This window comes from Gymnogyps californianus, chromosome 1 (assembly GCF_018139145.2).
Source record: "Gymnogyps californianus isolate 813 chromosome 1, ASM1813914v2, whole genome shotgun sequence".
Taxonomy (NCBI): Eukaryota; Metazoa; Chordata; class Aves; order Accipitriformes; family Cathartidae; genus Gymnogyps; species Gymnogyps californianus.
Window position 1 is genome coordinate 217926386 of NC_059471.1, and position 27756 is coordinate 217954141.

General features: G+C 52.7%; 2 protein-coding genes across 2 annotated transcripts in view; both read right to left on the bottom strand.

Moving 5' to 3' along the window:
• Positions 1 to 14231, bottom strand: part of AHCYL2 (adenosylhomocysteinase like 2) — a 109984-nt gene extending 95753 nt beyond the window's left edge. Inside the window, exons 1-2 of the mRNA XM_050894580.1 lie at positions 14153 to 14231; positions 13822 to 14075 (exon numbers count right to left, since the gene is read on the bottom strand). Of these exons, the coding sequence (XP_050750537.1) occupies positions 13822 to 14075; positions 14153 to 14231 (333 nt within the window). The remainder of the gene's footprint in view (positions 1 to 13821; positions 14076 to 14152) is intronic.
• Positions 14232 to 21508: 7277 nt separating this feature from the next.
• SMO (smoothened, frizzled class receptor) lies at positions 21509 to 27269 on the bottom strand. Its single transcript, XM_050906709.1, has 12 exons — positions 27011 to 27269; positions 25594 to 25799; positions 25186 to 25395; positions 24930 to 25102; positions 24515 to 24734; positions 24283 to 24406; positions 24106 to 24198; positions 23783 to 23891; positions 23415 to 23600; positions 22919 to 23067; positions 22694 to 22828; positions 21509 to 22532 (listed from the first exon to the last, which is right to left on the bottom strand). Exons 1-12 carry the CDS (start codon positions 27267 to 27269, stop codon positions 21997 to 21999), a joined length of 2400 nt encoding a protein of 799 aa, XP_050762666.1. The 3' UTR covers positions 21509 to 21996.
• Positions 27270 to 27756: the final 487 nt, after the last annotated feature.

Consider the following 27756-nt stretch of genomic DNA (forward strand, 5'->3'; position numbering starts at 1 on the left):
CTACCCTGCAGACTGTTTTCTGTAAAGTCGCATAGGATCCTGCATTAGCTTTAAAAGGGGCAGCAGAAAGAAATTTTTCCACTGTTTGCGATATCCCATTAGAGATAATGTAGATACAGAAGCCGTATACGCGGTCCTCAGCTCCTGAAAAATTACCAGCACAGTCCTAACTGACTTAAGCCTTGGAACCCTTTGAGATATAGTTTGTGCCGCACTCTCAAGGCACACTGTTGACTTAATTCCTGCACAGTGAACAGCGGAGGCTTTCAAAAAGATTAGCTACTTCACAGTGTCCCCTAAAATCCCATTTTCTACAATGTCTTCTAACTCACGTGGCTAGGGATGAATCACGTGGATCAGAAACTGCATAAATGACTGAGCAAAATACCTTATCGTTCGATAAACGAAGCACAGAGGTGAGAACCGTAAGAGCTGGCAAAGTCTGCCATGCGCAACACAACGCCTTCAGTTCGCAAACCTCAAAGAAGAAATTAAAAAGCATTTCTAGAATATGCAAATACCACTAATTTGACCTGAGTTGTGAACACCACCAGCACTGGGGAGGTTACCCAATAAGGCAGGACACTGCTCCGGCAAGGAGATGCAACAGTAGTTTAACAGACTTCCCCTCTCACAATTCTCGTATTGAAGCCCAATTTGTTCTGCTTGTATTGTGCTCATCTATGCATTATTTAAATGCATTATAAAGTCAGACAACAAAAATCAGGGATAGTCTGGTATTCAGCACTTCTTCCACTATTTATTTTGTTGCTTGGTTATTCTCCTCTCCAGAGTTTTTTTTCCCCACCAGCTACAGTTCACACTTACATTAGGAAATAATGATTACAGCAGGAAAGCTAAAGTGGTAACAAACCCCCCCCCGACTCTTCTATTTAAGCTTGAAATAAGATTTTCCATGTAAGACTGTAGATATTTCAGCAACACTTAACAGCAGTGTTTAAAACACTGCAGTCTAAAACACTTTCATTCTAAGCTGCAGCTCTCCTGTCATCAGTCTCAGTGGCAGCAGGTTAGGTCTCAACATCCATCACAGCACAAGAAATAGATCACAGCGGTACTAATAAAGCAGCAGCAGAGGAAAGGGCTAATATTCGTGCAGAGCTCTGGCATGCTATTAGTGCTTTGTTACTTGATAGCTAGGAATTTTTCATTTCTGGCCGTGTACAAAAATCACTTCTAGCTCTAACAGGTAAGTTATGATGACTTAATATTTGATCCAAACACAGAAAAAGGAAACCTCTTTGGAAGGATGCAAGATCTAGGATAGCGAAATAAAGTCACTGCTTTATGACAAGAAAAAGCGTTGCTTGTTTGGCCCTCACAGCAGCCCTGAGCCCAGAAGACCATGGGTTCTAGATAATGAAAATAGCTGGACAAAAGCTGACAGAGGAAACAGGGAAAGAGACAGTATTAGCCGATATTCCAGTCCTTGGGAGCTGCGTTCTGACATGAACGCCTCAGCACTGCAGGGCCCTCTACCAAATCCTCCACCTCTGTCCAGACCACCATATCAACCGCATTGTCCACCCACTCCTTTCCAAGCCAAGACCTTCAGCCTCCGTACTCCATCTCCTTCAGTTTTATATTCCTCTATCAGAAAAAGGATGAAAATGGGTTAGTTGAGTGCAACACTGAGCAAGCTGCACACTAACAAGGGGTACCTTCCAGCTCTCCCTGTGATAAGGGGTGTTTAGCATATCAACACCCTGCCATCGTCAGGCTTCTGTTGGCATCCAGCAACGAAGAACTTTAAGAAGGATAAATGGCAGCTTTGCAGATGATTGCGCCAACCTCCTTCAAAGCACAAAGGCAATATGGAAGATGCGGTTCCAAGCAAGCTGTTGCTGCACTAACAAATGTCTGGTGGGGGCTGGCATCAAGGATGACACTAGGACATCGACTTCCAAAGCAGAAGAGAACAAGAGGCTGTGAAAAGGTCTGAGAATACAGGTAAGTCCTTGGTGGAGTGGAGATGAGAACTTGTGCACGGTTACAGAGAGCCATTGCATAAGCCATCAGGAAAAAGACCTTTGCAGCAGTATTCTGGAAAGAGAGTAATGGAACAAGATGCTATTTGTCAAAAATCAGGTAAGGACACAGTAACTGATAGCTAAGAGGAAAGCCTGGACTGGCTTTTACTGAGCAGATGGCCTCTCCAAACGCTATCAGACACTCTTCCCTTCTGAAGGACAGGTGAAACCTGGACGCAGACTGGCAGGGAGAAGAGTCAGAGTGCACTCAGGCAACACCTTCGTAATCTCTGCTACCAAAAGAGCCATTTCCACTAACATTACTTAAAGGAACTGAAAAGTTACATTCAACTACCAAGGTCAAATAAACTACTAACTCTGTCCTTCTTGAAGGCAAATAATCTTTTCCTCCTGCCTCTTTCAAAATGCTGAAGACCAAACTAGGTTCACTCTAAAGCTCCAAAAATTAGTCCCTCCTTTTTCCTACAAAAGAAAAAAAAAAAAAAAAATCTTAAAATTACACATTAAAAAAAATAATGTGACACATGAAAAAAAGACAAACCCACAAGGAATGCATGCTTCTTGACATCTTCACTCCCCTTCAGATTTAAAGAATTAAGCATCTTTTAATGTGTACAGAAATAACAAAACATGGGATTTGACACCAACTACAATAATGTCTTGAGATTGACTTCATTTTCAGGTTAGTGTGATTCAAAAGATAATCCATTTCTAATAGGTTTGCAGGCCAGAGCATGGGCTGGAGTCCAGGTTTAACCTCACAAAGAGAAAGTATTGCCTGACAGACAGAAAAATACATGCCCAGACCCAGACCCTAGCAAAATTTACCTCTTGGACCAACCTGTTTGTTTCTCTTCCCCTCTCCTGGCTGGTTTAAAACACAGCAGCATGACATATCACTACTGTATGTCTTGACTTTCAAAAGCAGTCTAGCAGAAGACTAATTCTCAAAAAAGTCACAGCAAATGTCACTAAGTCCTGTGAACTTCTCGCCTTCTCAGCATGCACAACACATGGCAAAAGCAAGCATCCACCTTGTAGCATGAAAGAAAGTGACAGTTCGCCAGCTATCTACTTGTGGCTTCTCAGGCTGTTTCCCTGACCTTGCCAAGTGGCTTACCACAGTCCAAAAATAAAAAATTGTGCAAAAATAATACGTACATGCAGTATCTCTTGAAATATTACTCCTTGCCTTCTGGCCTTTACCCTGGTTCATCACCTCTGCAACCCACCACTGCCTCTGAAGCAGCCAAGGGAAAGCTGAATAAATGAAGGGAGCACACAAACATTTTCATTTCTATCACATCTTTCATCACGGGAAGCCAAGCATCAGCCTCAATGTACTTGCTAAAAGCACATAAAAGTAATAATACCTCATGCACCCGAATCAAATCTTCAAGAGAATCAACTACTTTTTACCTTACTTGAAAACAAAAAGGATTTTATTATCGACTCTTGAAGTCTCACACGCTAACAGCAGATAACAAGACTGAAGTGGGATTCAATGCCAGTGAAGAGTAGAAAAATTACAGCAGTTTAGTATTACAGAAAGCCACTTCAATTAATACCTAACTGGTCGATGTGAAATGCTGGAAATTATGGCAGTAACCTCTCATCCCAGAATGTAAAAGGTTGGGTTTTTTTAAAAAAATTAAAAATAAAAAAATAAAAAAAAATTGCACATCAAACACATGTTAGTGCATTCTGCAAACAATAAAAATTATTTTAGCCGATACTGAAAAGGATCCAAGCAGACTTCCCCACCTCCATAAACACTAAAGTCATGGAGAGAACACCAAATCTGAATCAGCAAGCTTTTGGGTAGCTGGAAGGAAAGCTTGCTGGGAACAGATACCAGCATGAACTGCAGTAAGCTGTTTTCCTAAATTGGTCCTTGAGTCATTTTTATGGGAACAGTCCATTCCCTGGTTTTTCTCACATAACTTCAGGATTAAATGTCAATCACTTTCCTTCACCTCTGTGAAGTAAATAACAAGCAAAGCTTCCTAACTGTCAGATGAAGGCATGTGCATACTTCTTCTATTTTTAAATACTTGCTTTTGGAATAAAATTTGTAATAGAGTGGTTCAGCAGTTCTGGGTAGCTAACTAATTTTTCAACTGACTTTCCTCTTTTTTCTGACACTCATGAAAAATGCAACTGGCTGCCTATTTAAGGCTCTGTCAGGAGAAAAAAAAAAAAAATACCTGGAGTTCCAACATTTCCACCCCTGCAATTTAAAGTAAGGTCGGCACGCTGCAGCATTTGAACATTTCACATAGCAAAATGCTAAAAATGCTATTAGATGAATATTAAGGCTGGAAAGCTGACCAAAAATAAAGAATCCCAGAATTAAGGTTGTTCACTCAGCCTGAAGTCACACATGCTGCAAATAAGCGTGCACACACACATGCTTTCAGAAGAACTTGTCTCCATCAGTGGACAGAACACAGTTTCAGGGTTGGACTTTGGTGATGCTTTGCTTCCCCTGTTGGGAAGCTGCAAAGTGCACAGAGAAGGAGGCAGGAGACTTCAAGAAGAACAAGGGGATTTGGTTAGGCTGTTAAATGCTGCCCTACGTAATTAAATTCTGTATTTTTCTTTGCCAGAGTTGCTATAGGCAAGTCTACGCAGGCAGGTGCAGACAGACTGGAGCTTAAGCTGGATGGACAGAAGCCAGCTCTGGTCCAGAAGCTGCACAGTGGTAGCGTCGGCTCACGCACAGCGCTGTGCTGATGCATCCCAAAGAGAACAAGACATCAAGTGACTCATATCTGACCAATTCAGCATGTGCAGAGCAAACGTGGGTCTGCCTGCATCTGTTTAGGCACGTCTTCAGCAACGCTAGGCAAGACACCCGCAGTAAACGTCTCACATCTGGCCATTAACTGTAAGATCATCATCTTTTCACGGCCCGTGATCCAGAACTTGGAGAAGCGCTGAGCACTCACAGCTCCAACTGAAGTCAGTGGGAACTATGCTTCAGTAAGAGAGTGCTACTGAATAATGACACAAGACATCTGGGGAAAAAGGTCAGATCGTCTCCACTTCGTAGCGGAAACCCCAGATACATTGACAAGTGATCTTAATTTCAGTGCATCAATACCCCAGCTACAAACCTGAGATGAAGCAGTGCTCTCTTGCAAAAGCTGGAAAATACTTTACAAAGCATTCCAGCGCTATGGCGAGCTTTTCAGGGGTGCAGAGGAACGTTAATTCTAGGCTCTCACCCATCCCTGCTTATTGTAGAGCACTCCAACGTTACATTTGCAGAAAAGCCTTTCACCTCAGACATAAAAAGAACACAAGCATGACCATGTCATTCGATTCTCAGAAAAGTCCCTGCAAATGTCATTCACTTTCAGGGAACTGTTCTGCTGGTCACCGAGTCTTCTGGAAAGTCACACGAAAGCCTCTGCTCTCTGTAACAACCATTTCACTTGAGACATCTGTGCATATTTCTAACATAATAAAAATAAAAAATATTTCAATATGTATTTATATAATTACACATGTACATTTTCCAATAACAATACTATAATAAATTAAAAAAACCAAACAATTAAAGGTTCTCTCTGCAGCACAAACTGTATGAAAGCTCATACTTAGGGAGAAGCATTGTAAATCAGGATGCCAATTTAATCAGCTTCACATGCACCTTTGCAGAATAAGAAGTAACAACTTCTGATCAACCTCAGCGTTCTTCATTCTATTAATTGTATTTTGGAGTAAGCACAGATTAGATGAGCTGCACCTACAAAAAATACAAAGTTTCAAAGTTTCGTTAGGAAGTCAATAGTTCATCAACAGCTCCCTCTGCAAGGCTGAATTCCTGCTCTAGGAATAGCTGCACAATTTTTTGATGCAAAAAATGCCAAGCCAATGTACTCAGATAACATCAGCCTTCCCAAAATATAACTAGAAACCAAAAAAAAAAAAATTTCCTAAAGGTATTCAGTACACAGCTAGTGGGCACAAGCATGACAGCACTTTACTGCTTCAAGGCCTTAAGCAGGGAAATGGTCAGTTGAGAAGTGTTCTCCAAAAAAAAAAAAAATTTAATTTCTTTTTTTTTAAATCTTTGATCTCAAATCTCCAAAGCTCCCTGAAGAACTATTACTTCATGTTCCTCAGCCTTATTTTCTCACTTACTGAATTCTCCCATTTCAGAGTTTGAATCAAGCTGAAAGCCCAGAAAAGTCTTCCGTTGAATGCAGTACACATGCACTGAATTTAGGCTTCCAGAATCGACTCTGCCTCTCCCCGCTGTCTGTGGCACACCTGCGAGCGGGCACTACAGCGTTTCTCCACGGCTGCACAACAAAAATGAGTAAACAGAATTTACCAAACCTTCATTCCTTTTTACCTCATCGCAGTATTTCATCTTAATCTCGAGAAGACTGCTTCTAACAGAAGACAGGATTGCTGTTGCAGCTAAAAATACGAACAATTTTTCCCTTTCTGCTTGCAGCCTGCATCAGTGACTGACAGCGACTGCTCCTGTGGAAGTCTGGTTGTAAGGCTCCCCACCTTATGTTTGTATTTACAAACTTTCTATCAGGAAAGACTCTGAACTGACATTGGTAGCCATTTGATCAGAAAGGAAGAAATGAACTTAATTATGGCTTCTCTAGACCGAAATTGAGGCATTTCAGTGGGATTTTTTTTTGCTACAAATGCCTTTAACTGCAGACCTGAGCATAGAGGATTTTGTGCAAGAAATATTTAAAGCTTATTTTATCCTTAACTCACCCTTTTTCTCCTAGTCAGTTTGTTGCTCATTTGAAGCCCTAGCACCTAACAGTTTTGCTGGGACATAAAGCAAGCGGCCTCCAGTATTTTTATTTAGAGGCTGGACCTTACTTCTCCGGCTGTCTCTTCCATTCATCATTTAGATTTTGTAACTTGCCTATAGCTCATTTCTCTATACAGGAATTTAACAGGACGCCAGCCATCGTACTTCAGGGAGGAGGTTTCCTTGACATGACTGAGGTTCTACTCTTGGATCTCTGGCTTGAATCTGCAAAATTGAAGATGAAAATAAACATCAAAGAAGTGGCTAGTTTTTGTACCCTACCACTGCAGTAGCTCTACAGAACATGTGGACCAATTCTATTCTTTCAGTTTTTAGTATTCTTCAAATTTAACCAATGCTGCAGGTTACGCAGTCATACAGAGGAATCTGCCTATTGTCTCTGCGCTACCTAGCTGATTTCTTTCTTTTTAGTTTTACCTCCATCTCCTCCTTGTTGAGTTAAATCATCACATTGTTTGACAATTCACCAGACAGAGTTAAAAAGAAAACCTAAAAGGTCAAACATGGCTCTGAAAGTCGTAACTGCTTTACCTTGCTCATCTTTCAAGCATCAAGTCAGTGCCAAAGCTAAGACTACGCTTTTAATCGCTTGTAAATTCAAATACCAGGTTTCTGTCCCTCCAGGAGAGAAACAAACAGAAAGATCGTTACGTGTTTCAACATTTTTTACCCAAAAAAGCAACAGAGGTACCATGCCACAGCTTCCCCGCAAAACGCAAGGTTGCCATTCACAGTAACAAGGCTTGAGGTACCCTGAACCACACCCCGGCTTCTCATGTCCACGTCATGACGTTTTATAGCCTGCCATCTACTCGCATTCACAGCCATTATTCTTCTATCACTTTTTCCCCAGTCTTCTTTTATCTTCTCTTCTGTTCCTGGGCCTCCATCCCAAAGGTTGATGTATTGATCTTTGTACACAGTTCGAAGCAGTCACATGCAGGCACCTTCTAAAATTAAACTGCACACATTTATAGGGAGACAGACCCACGAGTATTATACGTAATAAAAGAATATGGCCTCCAATGATAAGATTTTACTAAATAGCATTCAAACCACACTCATTACGAGCAGCACTTGGGAATTCAGCCTCAGGGGAAACATTTATTACCTAGCATAAGTGATCACTAGGGGTTAGAATGAAACCAAGAAAATAGAAAACCGATGCGCAAGCATGTAAGAAATCCTTAACAGAGCACGCACCTGCCAAAAAAAATCCCTCTGCCCCACAAAACGACGTGGGAACGTCGCAAGGAATTTACACACATTTACAAGGGAAAAGCTACACTTTCATTGCAGGCAATGAAATCTGCTGGGAGTCAAGGTCAGAATCATCATTTAGACAAGCCACATGAGAGTCATTTATAGTCTTAGCAGAATAAAACCTCCCATCGCAGCTCACCAGTCAGGTGATGTGCCAGTCTAGCGAGCACCAGGCATTTATTTTGATGTAATCCCTTCACCGAAGAATTTTACACCGAGGAGTTTTAGAAAGGTTATACTCAAGCACTGACATTACACAAGGATGCGCGCCTCATTACTGTATACCTTTACGCCCTGCTTTTTCTGCTTTGCCCACAGACAAAAGCCACAGCTTTCTACAGCCGCTGGCACTGCAGAGGCGGCGTAGCTCTGGAAAAGCAAGCTGTGCTCTGCTCTAGCCCACTAAATGAATCAACAGCACCGACAAAACAGCAAATCAATCCCTTCCAATTCTAAAACCTCCGTTTTAATGCTGCTAAGGAGCAAAAGAACACAGCTTGAAATCCAAGGAGTAAGCTGTGCTTTCCGTACCCAGTGGCTGGGACAAAAAAAACCAACCCACCTTTCGTTTTGTAAATTGGTATATGCTTAACATAAAACTTCGCAGCTACACAATTGCTGTCGTTTAAACTTCCCAGTATGTGGTGCACAAGCATTTACTAAGCCTTACTTGCCAAGTAGTTAAGAATCATTAAACCAAAAAGTGCATCTGTTTAAGTATATGTTCTTCTCTCAGCTAAAGAAAGAGGGGCACAGAGTTGTCCTGGCAAGGCTAAGATCACCCAGCTAAACAGTCTGGGAGTCTTAGTTACAGCCCCTTACTGGCTCCCACCCCACGCACACTAACGACAACACTTCCAGAAGTTCTGCAACTTTCGACCTCTTTGATCTAGGAATATCCTAAGAATTAACACAAAACATAAGTGGCCACCACCCCCACAAAGCCAATGAGCGATCAGCTAATCATCAAAACACCATTCAAGTCTAAAACCGTAAACAATTCATGTGATTCAGGGCCTTGACTCACATCCACGGGTAAGTTTAGCCCGGGACACCTGAAACTGTTACTCAGCCTCATGGCTCACCTCGCTTCGGGAGCGGGGACGGCAGAACAAACCACACATCTCCTGAGTCACCCCAGCCAGCTGCTGCCAGCACCCCATCACATAGACTCGCACTACAGCTGAGCCAATTCAGCATCCAGCTGCTGCCGGAGAGGCCTTTCCATCCCTCCCATCTCCACCAACCTCCTCGTCTCACTTCTCCCGTGCCGTTCCCGGCTCTTCCTTGACCCCACGTTAGAGGGAATCACGCCAAAGGAAAACCAACCCAACTGAAAGTAAGGAATTTTATGCAGTTTGAGCTCCCTGAACTGGGTCATCTTGGAGCCACGTGAGAACCTGGCAGGAGGGGAAGGGGAGAGGGGCAGGACAGGCAGGCAGAGGCCCGAGAAGATGTGGACCAGCCCTGAAGCTCAGGCCATCAGCCCACGCCTCAGACACAGGTCAAAGACCCACTCACCAGCCCTCGTTAGAGGCAGCCAGCTCTGAAGCAGCGCCAGACAACCAGGGGTCGGCTAAATCTACCTGTGTAGACGCATGTAAAGGTCACAGCCACATCCGTTAGTCAGAGTTAGCTGTAAAAGTCAAGTCCAACGTCATCTCAGAAATGAGGTCTTCTAGCCATTTCTTGAGAGCACGGATCTACAGCAAGAATCCAAAGAGAACAAAGACGTGATTACAGAGATCTTTCCCTAGATCTGATGGGAACCATCTCTGCAGGTGTCAGGAAGACAAGCCCCGTGTACTTGACTTTGACCTCTGGGTTTGCAGGAATGCCATCATTTCTTGTAGAAGCAGGTGCGAAAAACTGCAGAATCAGGTCTATACATCAGCTGTAACATTACAACAAAATGAAGCAATCGCCTAAATAAATAAAAATACAAAGTTGCAAAGCTGTTAACACTTGCCAGTCCGGGCACATGTACTGTTCCCACTCTATCAAGGTAAAATATTAATTAGCACATCTAAAGGGAGACAGGCATAAGTAAAATACTAAACGGACTTAAAAATAGTTTTAAAATGAGAGTGATATTAGAGGAAAGAACAGTCACAGCTATTTACTGGGAACTCTGTGCTTGCGTCAGAACTATGAAATAAACATTTGGTCGCACAGTACTTCAAGAACGCATGTTGAAATTTCAAGGAAAGGAAAAAAAAAAACAGAAAAAGCAGTACTTTTAATATATAAACCAGTCAAGAAAAAACTACTGAGATTTTTTCTTCCAAGGAAACACTGTTAAGAACTACAGTTTAATTTGTTTCACTACAAATTTGATATGATCTCACTTATCTATTTTAAATAGACCTTTAGCTTTATTTCAGCTCCTAAAGCAAAGTTCTATTGGATCTGACGAAACAATTTATCTGCTTCTTTTACACTTATTTTTGTACTAAATCTTCTTTCAACAGATGCTTCGGCTCTGCCTGCCCAATTTTTCAGTCACAGGACTGGGAACAATTTTACGGCTACCAAATCTGGTGTTTTATTTAAATAACGTAACTTCCTAAGAAATGGCGGAAAGGACTCTGGATTTGTAAATCTGGTAAATGAAATGCTTAACAACCTCTCAAGTCTCTGGAACGCACACACTGAAGTCACTGGAAAGCAACAGTACGGGGGAAAAGAAAGAGAAGGAACAGTATGTACTCCCGGATACCCTCCATCAACACATCTCGCTTCCTTTAGCAACCAGACAGATTGTCAGCTCCTAAACAAACTCATTACCCAAAGCAAAGGCAGCCAGCTGGGGAGTTTTGCTGCTCCATAAGCTTGCTGGCTGTTCCTCCCGCATCCAGGTTTCTCCTGAAAGCCTGGCATCCTTTGCTCCTCTCTTATGAGGCACCCTCTGCTGCTATTAGGAGTATCCAGGGAGAATGATGCAGATTCCTTCAAGCTGTTTCAGATAACGACCCCATCACCCACCATCAATACGCCCCTTCCCTCCTAGACTTAGTGATGCAAATGTGTCATCTAACACTGTGCTCCTCTCGCCAGACAAGAGCCCGACTTCAGGAGGGGGGTGCAAGGAGAAACCCCTTTTTGTTGTTTAACAAAAAAAAAAAAAAGAAAGGAGAGGGATAAGGGAGGAGTTTAGAAGTATTAAGCACACTTGAGGAGAAATACGGATACCCTCAGGGTCTCTAAAAATAGAGAGATGGGATTAGGATATCAAATGGAGAGAGCTCCAGATGCTGGGGACCAAAGTCACAATCTGAGTGGAAAAATGTCCGTTACCGAGGAACTGAACCCCTCCAGCAGGGATTTCTAAGGGGATGAAGGAGCCCTTGATCCCGACTCTCTTCATGGGCAGACCTTGCCTTACAAGGATGCGCTCCTTCCCACAGAGTCTCTAGGAAAGACTCCCAATTTCAGGGAAGCCACACAGGAGGAGAACACGGTTATGGAGACAAACTCCCTCATCCTGCTCTTCTGAAGGGAGAGGAAATATTAGAGTGACAAGGAAAGAGGGTGGAAGTCCAGCAATACGTAGATGAAGTCTTCACCCCAAGTTTCATGAGTAGGGAGCTTCCCCTTATGACAGGGACACTTCTCCTACATTCCCCAAAAGGTTCTTGCATCACGGGGGAGAACGCCTTCTCCTGAGATTTCCGAAGGGAAGGGTGCCAGGCACCAACAACTCAGGTTGCTCCTACTCAGGAGTCTCTGTGGAAAACGTGCATTTCTCTACAGGCATCCATGGAGTGGGCCACGTGCATCTATAGGAGGCTGTATCTATAGCAGAGTACACATATTCCCCCCTCATGGGGAGTATCTATGTCCATGGGTGCATCCACCTGAGGGACATGGATAATGCATGCACATATCTATGTGAACAGGTCAGAGAGCAGACTCAGGTGCATCTATAGGTGGACATCGGTATGCACATAATCTATGTATGCAAAGGCATGGGGATGTCTATACATGACATGCATGGGGCTGTCTGTGTGCGTCTGAATGCCTTTGTGTCTATAAGGATGTCTACAGCTGTATGGCTGGGTGTGGGCAGACGTGCAAAGGTACAAGTGCATGCCTGAGCACGTGGCATATGGGTGCCTATATGCACAAAGGTGCTTCTCTGCACCCATATGTAAGTACCCAAGGAGAGCAGGTGTGCCTTAGTGCATATATACCTATCTCTGTCAGCGTTTGTGCAGCTATAGACACATGTATGCACACCTGTATGCGTACATGTGTACTGACAGGTACATGTGTGTGCACCTGTTTGCATCCCTATAGATATCTAACCATGTAAACTTGCAGGTATACTTCCCCTGCACGTGAAGGTGTGTGTCACACATGCATATAGTTAAGCATACAGACACCTGCATGTGTGTATGCATCTATATGCATGTTTGTATATGTACCAGTATACATTATGTAAGCTTGCACGTCCACCTCTGTATCTGTGTACTTACCACCACACGTGCGGGTTCGTATATACACAAGCGGATGTATACCTATGGCTACGCCTGTGTATTCATGTGTAAGTGCAAAAGTGGTTGCAAACACACGCATAACCAGCTATGGGTACCCCTGTATGTGCATATATGACTTGGGGGTATATATACATAAACAATGTACACATCTAGAGGTTACGTACCAGCGCGTGTAGCACACCCATGGGGCAGACGCACACTTGGGCTCGTGCTCACAGGACAGGGACGGTGCATATCTGCCACATCCATAGGTGCACACCCAACACACACTCGCTGGGTGGACAGCAGTCCACGTGTTCCCAACGCGCACCCATACACCTCGACGGGCAAGCGTCAGGACAGGGGCACCCCTGAGGACAGAGCACCCCGTGCAGACCCATCCCTGGGTGTCTGCGAGCGTGTACCCAGCAATACGCTCAGAGACACACGCCTGTGCACACGTACATCCAGCATCCATACTGGGTACGCCTGATTACCCCTCGCATACCAATGGGACGGGCACCTCTCTGTAGTTTTTATCGGGTGCATACGCGTATTTCCAAGCGAGCAGATAACCCCGGGACGTGAACCCGATGTGAACCCACACACATCCGGGAGCTCACATACCTGGCACCCGCGTTTCCCACAAACGCCCCCACACCCAGGTGTGCAGGAGTAAGGTGTACACACACCCAGCCTGTACCTACGCTCCTTGGCGGATGCAAGTGTGTAAGCAAACACATACCCTACGAGGCAGGCACACCTCTGGGCACGTGTACAGCTGACACGGACCCACAGGGCAGGACCACACTGGTCACACATGTCCGTGGGCATATCCACGGACAGCGTTTGTGTGTGCACCCCACACTTACCCACAGGGCAGAGGCACACAGGGACACAAGGCGCAGACGGGACCCCAAACCCCCGGAGGAGTGTGTCCCCAAAACACGGCCACGGGAGCACCCCCACGGGAGCACCTCGGGGCACACCGACACCCTATACACGCGTACCGGGGACCCCCATGCCGGGACGGTCCCTGCCCAGAAGAAGGCAATGCTGTGTCCCCAAGCACCGGGACGGTTCCCCCTCCCCGGTGGGGTGTGTGTGTGTCCCGGAGATGTCCCGGTGGGAGTGCGGGGTCCCCGCTCAGCGAGACGGGGCGCACATTAAGCCGCAGGGGGGGGGGGGGGGGGTGTCTCCACGCCCGTGGGTGGGTGCTCGCCCCCGGTCCCCCTCCTCCCCTCCCCGTTACCTTCTTGACGGTGCGCGGCGCCTCGGTGACGGTGCCGTCGGGGCTGACGAGCGCCTCGGCCGCGGCGCCGCCGCTGTCGCCGCCGTCGCGGTGCCGGTGCTGGGGGTGGTGCGGGTCGCTCCGCTTCATGGCCGAAGCCTGCGGCACCTTGGCTGCACCCGGCGGCAACCCGGCGGCGGCGGCGGCGGACAGCCCGGGACAACCGCTCAACGGAGGCCGCTCGCCGCCGCAGGAGACGCCGGGGCCGGGGCCGCCTCACGCTCGGTGGCCGGCAGCGGGCAGGGGGCCGCCGCCACGCCGTGCCCGGGAGGGTGAGCGGTCACCGGCTCACACGGCGGCCCCGCCGCCTTGTCCATGGGGCCGCTCAGCTCCTTCAGCTCCACCGCGGGGGCTGCCACCTGCACCGACATCGCCGCCGCCGCCACCACCGCCGCCGCCGCCTCCGGCTCCCTCAGGGACCGCCCGCCCCTCCCCCGCCACCGCCCCCTCACCGCCCGCGGGGCACGCCGGGACGTGCAGTCCTCCCGCCCGCCGCCCTTGTCTCGACTACAACTCCCGGCAGACTCCGCGCCGCCCTCCCGCCGGCGCCCCGCCTACCCGCGGCGCGGCGCGGCGCGGGGGCGCCTGGGAAGTGTAGTCCGGCGGGGCTGCGCCGCCGTCCCGCCGCTGTCGCCCGCGCGGGGGCTGAGGCGCGGAATGGCGGCGGCGGGAGGCGCAGCCCCGTCAGGACCGGCCGGAGCCGCGCCCGGGCTGTGAGGCTTCCAGCGGCCCCCACAGCCTGTCTGGGCAGCCGTTGCAGCCCTTGACCTCCCTCCCTGTGGAGAAGTTTGGGGTGTTTTTTCACATTTTAGTGGAATTTTCTGTGTTTCGGCCGGTGCCCGTCATGCCACCCATCGCAGGCCTCTGAGCACCCCTCAGTGCAACGGCCTGTGCCAGGCTGCTTTCCCAGGCCTGTTGCTCCGCCACAAGCAAAACGCTTGAAAACGAGGAGCCGAGACATTCTGGCAAGGCGAGTGTGACGTCTGAGAGCACGGAAACTTGCTGTCCTGCCAGGTTCTGCGAGCCCACAGAGCCCCTTTGTGGGTCAGCCTTTCTTCAGGGGACTTCATACAAACATAAGCCAGTAATGAGGTGCATTTTTTAAAATCCAGTTCTTCAGGAAAGCTCCTCTTAGGGAAGGGGAATTCAAACCCATCCTTGTTTGTTTTTTTTTTTATTATTATTATCGCTATTAGGATAAATGCAGTATCTCCGGGCACAAGCCAAAGGCCGAAGCCTGTGTGTTTGGGGCTGTGTGAACTCAAAGCGAGCACAACGTTCCCGTCTCGTTCGAGGGGCGGGAGGTTGCGTCCGACATGTTGGGCTGGTTGGAGGCAAAAGGACAGTTTCTTGATACCAAAGAGGATGTGATCGGCCAAGCAGGAGGGATGCAGAGGAGCCTGGAAAATGGAGAGGCATGAAATGCTGCAAGCTTGAGTGGAGTTTCAGGACCCACCAGAAATTAGAAACGTGCAGGACAAAACTGGCACGATTGCGATGACCGGGAGAGTTTCCAATTCCCAAGTTAACACGTGCAGCCCAGAACCTTTGAGTCACTCACAAGCCCTGGACGAGCTCGGTGTTTGGGACGAGCTGGCTGCGAGGTGGGGCGCAGGGAGAGGAGAGGAGGAGGCCACAGAAAACCCACCAAAATCAAGGAGGCAGAGGAGGGATCGAGGGAGGGGGGCAGCAAAACCTGAGAAGCCGAAGGAGGCTTTCACACTTGGAGAGGAAGAACCTGGTCAGCAGCTGATGACATGCTGTGTTGGTAAAAACTCACCGGGGACAGGAGGAAAAACGGTTTCATTATATGCAAGGGTGGCAGCTGGACTAGAAAATGCCTAGGATGAAGGCGAGGAGAGAAAGGGCTGTAAAGCATTTAATGGGCTCCGAAGGCAACGCTGTACCAGAGGCGGTGGAGAGGACGACGGGAGGAATGTGTGAGGGGGGTTGAAGTTAAAGGAAAAGAAGCACATTACTTTGTGCATGGAAAGTGCCAGGGAGAAGTCCTGACTTCATTAAACTAATGCTATTTCCTTACTGAAGTGAAATCAGAATCTGCGTGCGGGTCTCACAGCACATTTCTCCCTCTCCCTAGGATCAGAAAGCTCAGTCTCAGGGCAGATTTCGGTCTCAGAAGGGGCCTTTGAAAACAAAACTCTTTGAAAGCTGCTGTGGGAGGGATTTGAAGTTGTAGCAGATGAATATCCCTCCCCTTCGATATACGCTGCGTGTTTCTTGCAGCCGTAAGACAAGAGCAGGCTCCATGCAAAGCCCCAGCTCCTGCAGCACCGTGGTTCTGCTGCGGCGTGGGGCTTGTGCTGACCTGGAGCCCTGCTCAGCAGCGCCGATGCCCGGGGCAGAAATCCTCCAGATGTTATCGTCTCCTGGTGCCGAAGATCCCACGGTCCGACAAAAAAAACCGCCGGGTTGTTTTGCAGACGCCTGACCTGGGGGAATCTGCTGCTCGGGCAAAATCCTGACCCTGAGTTTGGTCCTTTGCGCTACCCGCACCCCAGCCGTGCATCGCCCACCTGGCTCAGCGTAGGATCTTCACCGCACTCGCCCTGCTCGCCTTTTAAAGAGTGCAGTCCTCAAATGGGGTTACCGACAAGGGATGGCGTTCTCCTGGAAAAAAAAAGTCATATACTAATCTCAGCACGCCCAAACACCCCGGCGCCAATCGGACTTGCCTCCGTCACATCAGGGCACAAACCACTGCTTGCCCGCTGAGCAAACAGATGATATCACAGCTTGCCAGAGATCCAGCAAAGCATGCAGCGTGCTAGGCTGTACTTGACGATTTATCTGGAAAAACAACGGATATCAGGAGAGGAAGGGAGAGGCCGTTTGGTTAGGGAGGATTGAGCGGTTCGAACAATCAGGGCTCTGTGAGAGCGGCGCCAGCGGTGCCTACGAGAGAGGTTCGGGCTGGCTCCTTCCCCGTGCCGCGCGTGTGGAAGACGGCAAGAGGGGCAGGAGACGGGCAGCGAGGCAGGGCTGCCTTTGCCTGAAAGTAGATGTCGGGCACCTTCGGAGAAAGCAGCCTCGGAAAGGCGAGAGTCTTTCCCTTGAGAGCCATGGCTGCGTGTAGATCTGCACGGGAGATGGCCTGGTTTCTCGTACCAATGATGACCACAAACAACAAAATTAAGCCAGAAAAGGAGTAAAATAGCTGCGGTCTCTCCCAGAGCTGTAAGGGCAGGCTCAGCTGCAGTCTCCAGCCTGTTTTGCCTGTGCCTGACTTGCTGGCGTGGAAATACCTCTTTCCTGGACGGGCTGGGGACGGGCACGCCATGCGTGGTGGAACCAAGCTGGACCCAGTCCACCCCACAACGCCCGCGGTGCTGCCGGCAGGGCCCGGCGTGCAGGATCCTGCTTTGAAGGGACCGCGCGGCGTGGAGCAGAGGCAGGGCACAGGCAGATGCCTGCGCTGCCTGGGAACCAGCGTACGTAAACCCCCAAATGGAGCATATCGTAGCCCAAAGGTGAGGGAAGAGCGAGATTAGACACCGATATCAGACATTTTGTAGTTGTCTCTGTCCAGTTCGCTTCCCTGGCACGCGATGACCAGAGAGGGAAGGATGGAGGAAAGCCCAGGCAGACACGGGTGTGCTCTGGTGCAGACACCCATGCTTTGATCTAGCACAAACAAAGAAAACCCGTGTTTTTCTCCACCACAACAGCTGCAAAATCGAGCGTGGCCGAGCCGTTCGGCTCGTGAATTGCCACATTACCCTGAAATCCTCCATCTGACCGCAGCGCGCCGTGGGGAACGGCTGGCATCGTGCGGTGATGCCGGACACCTGCCTGGGAGGAGACCGGGCTGGTTACTGGGTCAGCAGAGCCCCACCTGGATTTGCCCCTTTCTGTGATGTTCAGTCCTAAAAGCAGCGCTGGAAAATCGAGCCAGCAGCTGGGTGCACGTGCTGGGGTTAGCGACGGAGGGCAGGACTGCTCGGCGTGGTTCCTCTTCACCTCCCTGATCCCGGTTAAAAGCAGCCGAGCCTCTGTTAACAGGGATGGCACGGGCTCCTGTACAGCCCCGCGGCACACGGTGATCCAGCCGCAGAGCAGGGGAGCTTCACCCAGCACCGCTACAAAGGCTGAGCCTTCCAGACACGAAGGAAAGAGAATAAAAAAAGAGATTTATATGGAAGTTTTTCAATTCTTTAAGACTCCAGTACCCTACTGTAAGCCGACAGACAGACACAGTAGTCATCTTGCCGAGATATATACAATCCCAAACTAGAAGTCGATAACCACCCTATAATATTAGCTCTTCTAATTGTACCTCCTGTGCTACAGATAGGACTGTAAGATGATTCAGCCTATCCCTGCCTCATGGCATTTGGACATTTGATACGAGCAATCCGACCTTAACTGCAGCTATTGATTTGTTCTGGCAACGTCCCTGCCACCAGCCTGCACTATCGTAGTTTTCATTCATTTAATTACGGCGAAGGCAACCAGATGGCCAGATAGCGCCGACATTTGTCCCCGGGGGCGAGTGGTTAAGTGTATTCATAGCGAATATTATCCAGATTCCTTGAAACCTCCCTGCCTTGCCCTGATGAACACTCTCGGGGGTGGTCGGGGCGATGCGTGACCCTCTGCATTTTTATCTCCTGCACCTCCCAAACCCCATTTAAACACAGGACAGCGGGACAGGGGTGCATGGGCGTGTGGAATTCCTCTCCTTGCGCTCAATTTTCACGAAATCTTTGCGATCTTGACCTGCATGTCTGCAGCCTCTCTGCCGAGCACAGCTGAGTACTGTGCCGGGGGGATGCCCGACGGACAGACAGACAGACACATGCATAAGCATGTAATCATGTGAGCCTCGTTTCCTTAGGAAATCGGCTTAAAAGAATAACTGGAAGATATTAAAGCTGTTTCACAATGGGAGGGCAGGCAGGGGGAAGAGGAAGGGCTCTTTGCTCCTTTGTAATGTAAAGCCGAGCTTGAAATATTGCTCCTCACCGAAAGGGAAAAGAATAATAAGTAAGAGGATGTTATTTACGTGTGACCATTTGAGCTCTTCCCTTTCTTTCCTGAGGATATTCGAGGTACAGCTGGGGAAATTAATTGGGTTTTGCCAGCCACGGAGCTGAGCGGGTGACGCCTGGGTCACCGAAGGGAGGAGATTTGTCCCTCAGCTCCTTGAAACTCGCCAGTAACCTTCCCCGATGCTGAAGGAGTCGGAGGGAAAAGATGTTCTTGGGGAAAGGTTCAGGGGACGCAGTGCGGGGAGCAGGAGCATCCCGAACCTCCGCGTGAGGGTGCTGAGGATGGAGGGGACCCTGGTCCAGCCTTGTCCCTGTCCCTAATAAAACTGCCCCGGGGGAAGGCATCTCCTCTGTCAGAGCTGGCTCGGCAACCCCGGGGGGTCTCCGGTCCCTTCCCCGGTCCCACGTCACGCGCGTGAGCGCTGCTGCGGGCAACCGCACGGCTTGCGCTGCTCACATTAGTGGTTTCCTGGCTGTGGTTTCCCTACGAGCGGCATCGGTCAGGGGGAAACCCACGGTGGCGGCTGGCAGCCGCTGCGCTCCCCATCCCACGGCCGGAGGAAAATCCCCTGGAGCCGAAACGGTGGAAGAGGCAAGGCAAAGGCACCTCCTGGCCTTCTTATTCTTAATTCTTATTCCCCTGCAGAACCTGACCTTGAGCAGCGTAGGACACCACGAGCACCCACAGTGGTAAGCAGAACTACCGGCCGCTCTTGGGGGGGGGCATGCTCGGTGCTCCCGGCCCGATGCCAGGGTGGGATGCTCTGGGCACAGCGGGTGTGAGAAGTTGGGCTGAATTTGTTCCGTGCCAGGCATTTCATCCCTTTGAACCAGGATGTTTTAATCATAACCATTTAAATGGTGGGTTTTGGTGGTTGCTTCTCATTTTTCTCGCTAGAGCAAAGAGCTGGTTCCATCTTCTGAGCCCCTTGCAAGGAAAACGCAGTGTTTCCCAGGATAAATGCTTTTTTCTTCCTTTAAAAAAACGCTTCTTTGTCCCCGTGTGCCAAATCGAGGGGGCTTTTTTGGTGCCTGGGGGAAAACATAGGGGATGTGACGGAGTCAGGATGTGTCCTGTTGTTTCCAAAACTAAATATTTTAGCTTTTTGTTTCAAAACAACGTATCATTCAATCCATTTTTCTTTTTAAAAAACAAGAAGGCCACAAAAATAAAATATAGATAAAGAGAAAAAAAAAGCCCACAAAAAGAAAATAAAGATAGATAAACATTTTGTTTCGCCCCAGACAAACCAGCCTTTACTCTGGCTTCCCGCTGCTCATCCGCCCCAGCGCAGAACCCTGCAACGGCAGTGGAGCGGGGTCGACTCATCCCGCTCGCCAAAAAACGTCGGGAATATGCAATTTTCCCTGCCCAATCCCACCCAAATTTCAGAGGGGCGCCTGGTCTCCGGGATAACCCAGCACCCGGATGCCTCACTCCCAACCGAAATAAAAAAAGGACACTTTCCAAAACCAATGTTCGTCCTCAAAAGCACCATCCGCACCACCCATCACCCGGCGCTGCCGGGCAGCAGCGGGTGCCCCTGTGGGATCCCACTCCGGCTGAGGCACCCAGCGGCACCCCGAAACTGGGGCCACCCAACTGCGGCTTTGGGGATATTTAAGCCCGTAGTGCCATCTGCTGGCAAAGGGCCCCCCCAGCTCCCCCCCACTTTGCTGCCGAAGCCCGGCGAGTGTCCCCCCCAAACACTCCCAGAGCACCCAGAGAGGTTTCCAGCCCCTCACACCTGCCTTCCGCCGGCAAAACGGCCGGGATGAGGGTTTTAAAGCAGTTTAAAGAAGTTTTTTAAGCAGTTTTTAAAGCAGTTAGAGGCCTTTTAGGAGAAAGGACAAAACCCCGCGACTTTTCCCCACACTCAGTACCTCCCCAAAGAGCCCGGGTCAGCCACAGGCAATGGAAACTTGGCAAATTTAATACTGATACAGGAGGGTTTTCCTTTACACAGCAAAAATTAACCCGTGGAGGTCACCGGGATAGTGAGAAAGCCAGGAGCCTACCAGGATTTAATAAAGACATGTACAGGGATAATGGACAGATAGAAAACACCAGCAGGGACTGGAGTCCTCCTACCTCAGGGCTCGGCCGGGTTCGCTGTAACTTGGGGGTTTTTTCTTAATAAAAATAATAAAAATCTTTGCTCAGGGGGCTGCTGCTCCCGGACAGCAAAGGTGACCCCGGCTCGCCTTGCGCGCCCCGGGGTTTTAAAGTTTCGTTTCTTTTTTTGCATCGTGGCTCGGGGAGCGCCCGTGCACCCCAACGCGGCTCCCCATCTCCCGTGGCCAGGGACCACTGTCCCACCAACCCTCCGTTTTGGGTCAGGTTCAGCTCTCTGGGGAGCTGGAAGGCACTTTGGGACCCCTGAAGAAATAAGGGTGCACCCCGAAAAACGGGTGCACCCCAGGGATGCTGCTGCCACCCCGCGAGGCGGGGGTCAGCTCATCCCTCTCTCGGCCGCAGCACCCGAGCAGAGGCCGTGCCCAGCTGTCACGTCTCGGTGTATTATACAAAGACTAGAAAATAAAAAGTTAAAAAAAAAAAAAAAACAAAAAAACAACCTATTGGCACAAGTGTTTGTAAGCTCTACGTACCATCTAGCCATGGGTGGGGCAGAGGGCGAGCGATGGGTGTCAGTGGGTCCCAGCACCCCGGGACACAGGACAAAGCTCACCAAAATCTACCCTGACCTACGCTCGCCCGCTGCCTGGTACCGCTGTCCCAGGGGGGGCCACGCGCTCCCGTCCCCGTCGGTGGCAAAGGCAGTGTCCCCCTTGTCCTTAAATCCCTGCAGGACCTGGGTGGGGTTTGTTCCACCGACACCCCGCTTTCTCTTCTCCCAGCGATGCTGGGGTGGGGGGGACGGGACCCCAAAACCCTTCTGCCGGTGTCTTGCCAGGCTGGGATGTGCATCGAGTCTGTCTGGGCGATGTGGGGAGAAACGCCATCCTCCGAGGGGAGAAATCAGCCGTGGCTGGGCTGGAGGGATGCTCGGGACCGGTCCCGGTGGGTCAGGGTGGGCTTCGGTGTCCCCTCGCAGGCTGCCCGTGCTGGACGAGGCTTCGGGTCTCACCCCAGGTGTCCCAGTCCCCTTGCAATGTCCCACCGGGCTTAAAAGTCCGAATCGGCGTCCAGCAGCTCCGCGTCCACCAGGTTGGTCCGAGAGTGGATGGGGGTCAAGCCGGCCCGTCGGCCCTGAGTCCTGGGCCCCCCGCCGCGAGGCAGGGTGCCGGGATCGGGGGGCCAGAGCGGACCCCCATTGTGCTGCCAGCGCCCGCTGCTGGGGCCGGGGCTTTCCTCCTCCGGGGACCCGCTCTCGGGGCAGAAGGGGTTGCTGATGAGGTGGAAGACGTTGGCTCTGCGGCGGCCGTCCCACGGCCCCCCACCAAAGGAGGCTTCGGGCTGGCCGGGTGGGAGCCCGGGAGGACGTCGGGGCGAAGGCAACCAGGCAGGGCTGGGGGGCAGCCGGGCAGGCGAGGGACGGTGCTGGGGGCCAGGGGGCTGCAGAGCCCCCAGGCAGCGCTCGGGGCCCGGGGACACCTCCTTCTTCTTCTTCCTCCGTTTCTTCTTGCGGCCACTGCGCTTCTGCAGCTCGGGGGAAACGTCGGCCTCCACCACCCAGAGGTTGGCCCTCTCCTCCGGCGGCACTGCGGGACACGGGACGGGGCGGGTGAGAGCGGCCGCATCCTGCCCTGCGCCCCCTCCCGCCAGCCCCAGCCCCCTGGCTCTGCCTCCCCCCACATCCCCAACACCCCTCAGCCCGGCTCATCCCCCCAAGAGTCGCCCCACGCGATCCCCAAGGACTTGCCAGGCGTCGCCACGGGTGTCACGGAGATGTCCTGGGGCAGGATAGCTCCTCTCCTGGCCACCATCTTGGTGACGTGCTGGGCCCACGCCGAGGACACGTCGGCCGACGGCTCGTTGATGTCAAACGCTAAACCAGCTGCAACGACAACGGGGGAGCCCAGTCAAGGAGGGGGACAGTGGGGACCCCGGGGCGCTGCCGAGGTGGCCCCTTCCCACGGGCACGTACCCACGGGGCCGTCGTGCGAGACGGTGTGCATGCTGAAGGACAACTCCTGGCCCGGGTCGCGCAGCAGCTCCTTGCGCTTGGAGAAGGCCTTCGCGATCATCTTGCTCTTCTTGATCCTCTTGGGCTGGTCGTCGCTCTGCCCCGTCAGCCTGGGGACGCGGCACGTCAGAGCAGGGACACGGGGACACACAACCGCAGGCATCACAGCTGGGGGCACGGGGACCTTCCCCATCTCCCTCTCCCACTCTGGACAGGGACACCAAGGGCTGGGGACTGCGTTGGATGGGTCCCCCAGGGACGGAGGTGTCCCACAAACAGGACATGAGACACCTGCAAAGTGGGAGAGGCCACCCCATTCCCGAACCGCTGTCTGCTGCGAGCCCACAACTCCTTGAGCTGATGGATAAAAAGTCTGGGGACGACCTCCAACATCTCAGGACGTTGGATGGGGCAGGAAGGGTCACACGGAGCTGGGGTGACATCCTCGGGGTCCCACCTGCACCAGGTGCGCTTCCAGATGAGCAGGGTGGCCTTGGTCCAGACCCAGGTGCTCATGGAGACGCCAGTGCCGAACATGGCGAAGAGGTTGATCTTCTCCACCAGCAAGCTCGGCCGGTTCTTGATCTCGCAGTCCGGGATGGGCTTGTTGGTCTGCGTGGCGATGGTCACGTTGGCCTCGCAACTGTGGGGACAGACACGGGATGGCGGCCGTAAGGAGGGGGACACCCAATGACGCCCCACAGCTCTGCAGCGTGGTGGCAACACCGGTGGGGGACATGGGGCTCTCCACTCTGCAACGTCCCCCGCTAAATGTGAGGTGCTGGGATGCCACGAGTGTCCCACTCGCCCTCCCGTCCCACTCACAGGACGTATTCCCGAAAGCTGCGCTCCCACTCTGCCTGGTTGAAGAAGTCATAGAAGTGGCAGCCAAAAGTGATGAAGACGAAGCCGAAGGCCAAGAAGCCGAAGATGCCTGGAAGAGAAGTGGGACGTCCCTGGTTTAGCCAGACCCCAGCGACACCGGGACAAAGACACTGCACCGGGGCCGTGCCACTGTCACTACAGCTTTGTCCCCCGCTGCAGCCACCCCCGGGAAGGTGGGATGGGGCTGCCTGGGTTCAGGGGACAAAATGTCCCCAATCCCGCCCAAATTCCCATGGAAATGATGCCGATGGAGCCCCGCTCACCCAGCCGCAGCATGGTCTCGTTGATCTTGCTGGCCGCCTTCTCGCTCAGCAGCCCGGGGTGGTTGCTCTTGATGGAGAAGAGCGTCATGACCCCTGCGATGGAGGGACGAGGTGGTCAGGGTGGGGGGGGACACCCATGGTGCCCCCGTCCCCGCACCAGGGCGAGCCCACACCTACCCCGGATGAGGAAATAGCCCCCCACGATGAGGACGAGCCCGATGGGCGCCAGGACGAAGCCAGCCCGGTAGCGGTAGTTCTTGTACCCCACGAAGCAGATGCCGCTGACGGAGTCACCATCCACCTAGCAGAGATGGGGACAGGGGGGGTCATCAGTTGGCTGCGGCCGCCCCTCCCTACGCACGTCACCCTGGTAGGGAACCACCAGGACACGGGATCGTGGTCCCGTTACCTGCGCCACGGCCAGGATGGCCACAGTGAGGACGAAGGGGATGGACCAGGTGATGAGGTGGAAGTAGGAGGTCTTGCCCAGCAGCGGCTGGTAGGTGGTGCCCAGCGCCTTGAAGGAGGTGTGCCAGGCGTAGGTCAGCATGACAAACCAGATGACACCCGACATCAGCGAGTAGTAAACGATGACGAAGATGATGACGCAGGAGAGCGTCTCGTTGGAGCTATGGGGGGAGGCGAGACAGGAGCGTCACCAACCTCCACGAGGGGACACGGGGAGGAAGGAGGTCTCTCCTACCCCAAGAGCGGAGCATCCTCCATGCTCCCAAGAGGCCAGGAAACCCCAAGAGCCCTCCGTGATCCTGGGGACACCTCTTGGCACGTGGCCGCGGTGGGATGGGGACGAAGGGGACACATACGTGGGTTCCCCCAGCCGCATGGTGCCGTCGGCCCGGCACACGATCTCATCGCGGGCGCCGTCCATGAACTGCGCCAACCAGCCGATGCTGCCCACGAAGAAGCAGGCGTTGACGTAGAAGAGGATGACGGCGGGGTAGCGGTTGGAGTTCCTCCAGTCGGCGACGAATGTGGCCTGGCGGGGGGGCAGGGAGAAAGGGACGGCTTGGTGCCCGGTCCCCTTTTGGGGACACATCCCTGTGTCCCCCCGCGTCTCACCAGGGTGAAGAAGGTGCAGAAGATGGTGACGGAGCTGAAGGCGGCGATGTAGACGTGCATCTCGCGGTGCTCCTTCTCGGTGAAGAGCGGGTTCTGGCACTGGATGCCGCAACCCTCCACGTCCTCGTACCAGCTCTTGGGGTTGTCCGTCCGCACCAGCGGCGCCTCGCACTGCCCCGAGCTGTTGAACTTGATGTTCTGCACCTCGTTCTGCCGGAGGAGAAGCGAGGCCGTGAGGAGGAGGAGGCACACCCACGGCGAAGGCTATGCTGCCGGGATGGACATCGGTCCCACACGGAGGGCTGGGGACAGCTGGCGTTTCCCCGCTCCCTCTGCCCCGTAGGGATTTGGAGCCTGTGGCAGCGCAGCGGGGTGTCCCCCCCGCCCTTTCCCCGTGTCCCCCCGTACCGGGCATCCCTCGGGGAAGCGGTCGGGCGTGCACTTGAGGAAGTCGGGCCAGCCACGCTCACGCTCCACGATGGTGCAGGGCGCCCGGGTGGCCTGGCAGAGGGTCTGGCTGGGCAGCTCCACCTGGCCGTCCTCGCACTTGGGCATGTAGACGGCGCAGAGCAAGGGCTGGATGACGTCCCAGCAGCGCGGGGCGTTGCGCAGGCCTGCGGGGACAGCGCCGTCACCCCCCCCGTCCCCAGGCGGACCCACCTTGTGTCGGCCCCCCACCTCGCACTGTCCCACGGCCCCCCGGCTGCACAGGGACACGGGGCGGGATGGGACGGGGCAGACCTGGCACACGCAGCACCCGGGACCCCTCTATAACGCCTCTGGGGCACCATGCCCATCGCCAGGTGCTATACTGCTCCGCTGCCGTATGGGGCTCAGCCCCAGTGCCCTGCTATACTGCTCTCCCTCTATACTGTACCCAGTCCCAGGCCCCCTGCTATACTACACCCATCCCTGCTCCCCTGCTATGCAGCTATCTATACTATACCCCTCCATGGTCCCCTGCTATACTGCTCCCGCTCTATACTGTACCTATCCCTGTGCCCATCCCCAGTCCCCTGCTATACCGCTTCCCTTCTGTACTGTACCCAACTCCAGGCCCCCCTCTACACTGTACCCTGTCTCCCACTATACTGCTCCCCTGTATACTGCACCCATGCCTGGTCCCCTACTATACTTCCACCCCCTATACTGTACCCATCCCCAGTCCCGGCTATACTGCTCCCCTCTATACTGTAACCACCCCCAGTCCCCTGCTATACAGTTTTCTATACTGCACCCACCCCCAGTCCCCTGCTATCCTGCTCCCTCTCTATACTGTACCCATCTCCAGTCCCCTGCTATACAGTTTTCTATACTGTACCCATGTCCTGTCCCCTACTATATTGCTCCCCTCTATACTGTATGCATCTCCTGTCCCCTACTATCCTGCTCCCCCTCCATACCCACCCCCACTCCCCTGCTATACAGTTTTCTGTACTGTACCCATCCCCAGGCCCCTGCTATACTGCTCCCCTCCATACTGTACCCATCCCCAGGCCCCCACTATACAGTTTTCTATACCGTACCCATCCCCAGGCCCTGGCTATACTGCTCCCCTCCATACTGTACCCACCCCACTCCCCTGCTATACAGTTTTCTATACTTGTACCCATCCCCTGTCCCCCACTATACTGCTCCCCCCCCCCGTACCCAAGCCCCCTCTATACTGTACCCACCCCCTGCCCCGCTCTATAGTGCTCCCCGGCGCCCCGTGCCCCCCCCCCCCGCCCCGCCAAGTGCCCGTCCCGGGCCTTTCCCCGACTCCCGACTGTGTCCCCCCCCTCGCCGCCCATACCCCCCCCCCCCCGCTATACCCCGTCCGTACCGGACCAGAGCAGGAGCTTTCCGTGAGCCTCCTCCTGCGAGGCGGAGTCGGCGGCCAGCAGCGTGGAGGTGGCGGCGTAGGGCAGCGCCGAACCCAGGCAGGCGCCGTAACGGAGCCGTTCGCAGGGCGCGGGGCGGCGGCAACGCTCGGGAACGGCCGAGGCGTTGAGGAAAGGGGCGGCGGGGCAGCGGCGGCCGCCCAACGCCAGCGCCATACCCAGCGCCAGCGCCCACCGCCACCCGCCGCCCTGCGCCGCCATCCCGGCCCTCCACCGGCCCTAGGCGGGCGGCCCGGCCCCGGCCCCCGCCATGCCCCGACGCCCTTTGTTGAGCTCGCCGGGAGCGGAGCGGGGCCGCTCCTCCTCCTCCTCCTCCTCCTCCCTCAGCGCGGCCCGGCCCGCCACGGCCCCGCGCCCCCCGCCGGGGCGGGCTGAGGAGAGGCGGCGCGGCGGGAGGAGCGGGGCGAGGGGCGGCGGGAGGGGGAGGGGGGGGGGGGCAGCCCACTTTTGAGGGGAAAAGTGGCTTTTTGTGAGGAAAAAGTTCCTTTTTTTTCGAGCGGGTAGGGAGGGGACGAGTTTTTGAGGAGGAAAGTGGGGGGGTTTGAGGAAGGGGGATCGCGCTCAGGGAGGAGGGAAGAGGGTTGGTCTGCTGAAGGGGGGGGTTGCTGGGGGGGAGTTGGTTTTGGGGAGGGGGGGTAATGTTGGGTTTTGTGAGGGGAAAAAGTTGGTTTTAGGCAGGGCGAAGTCG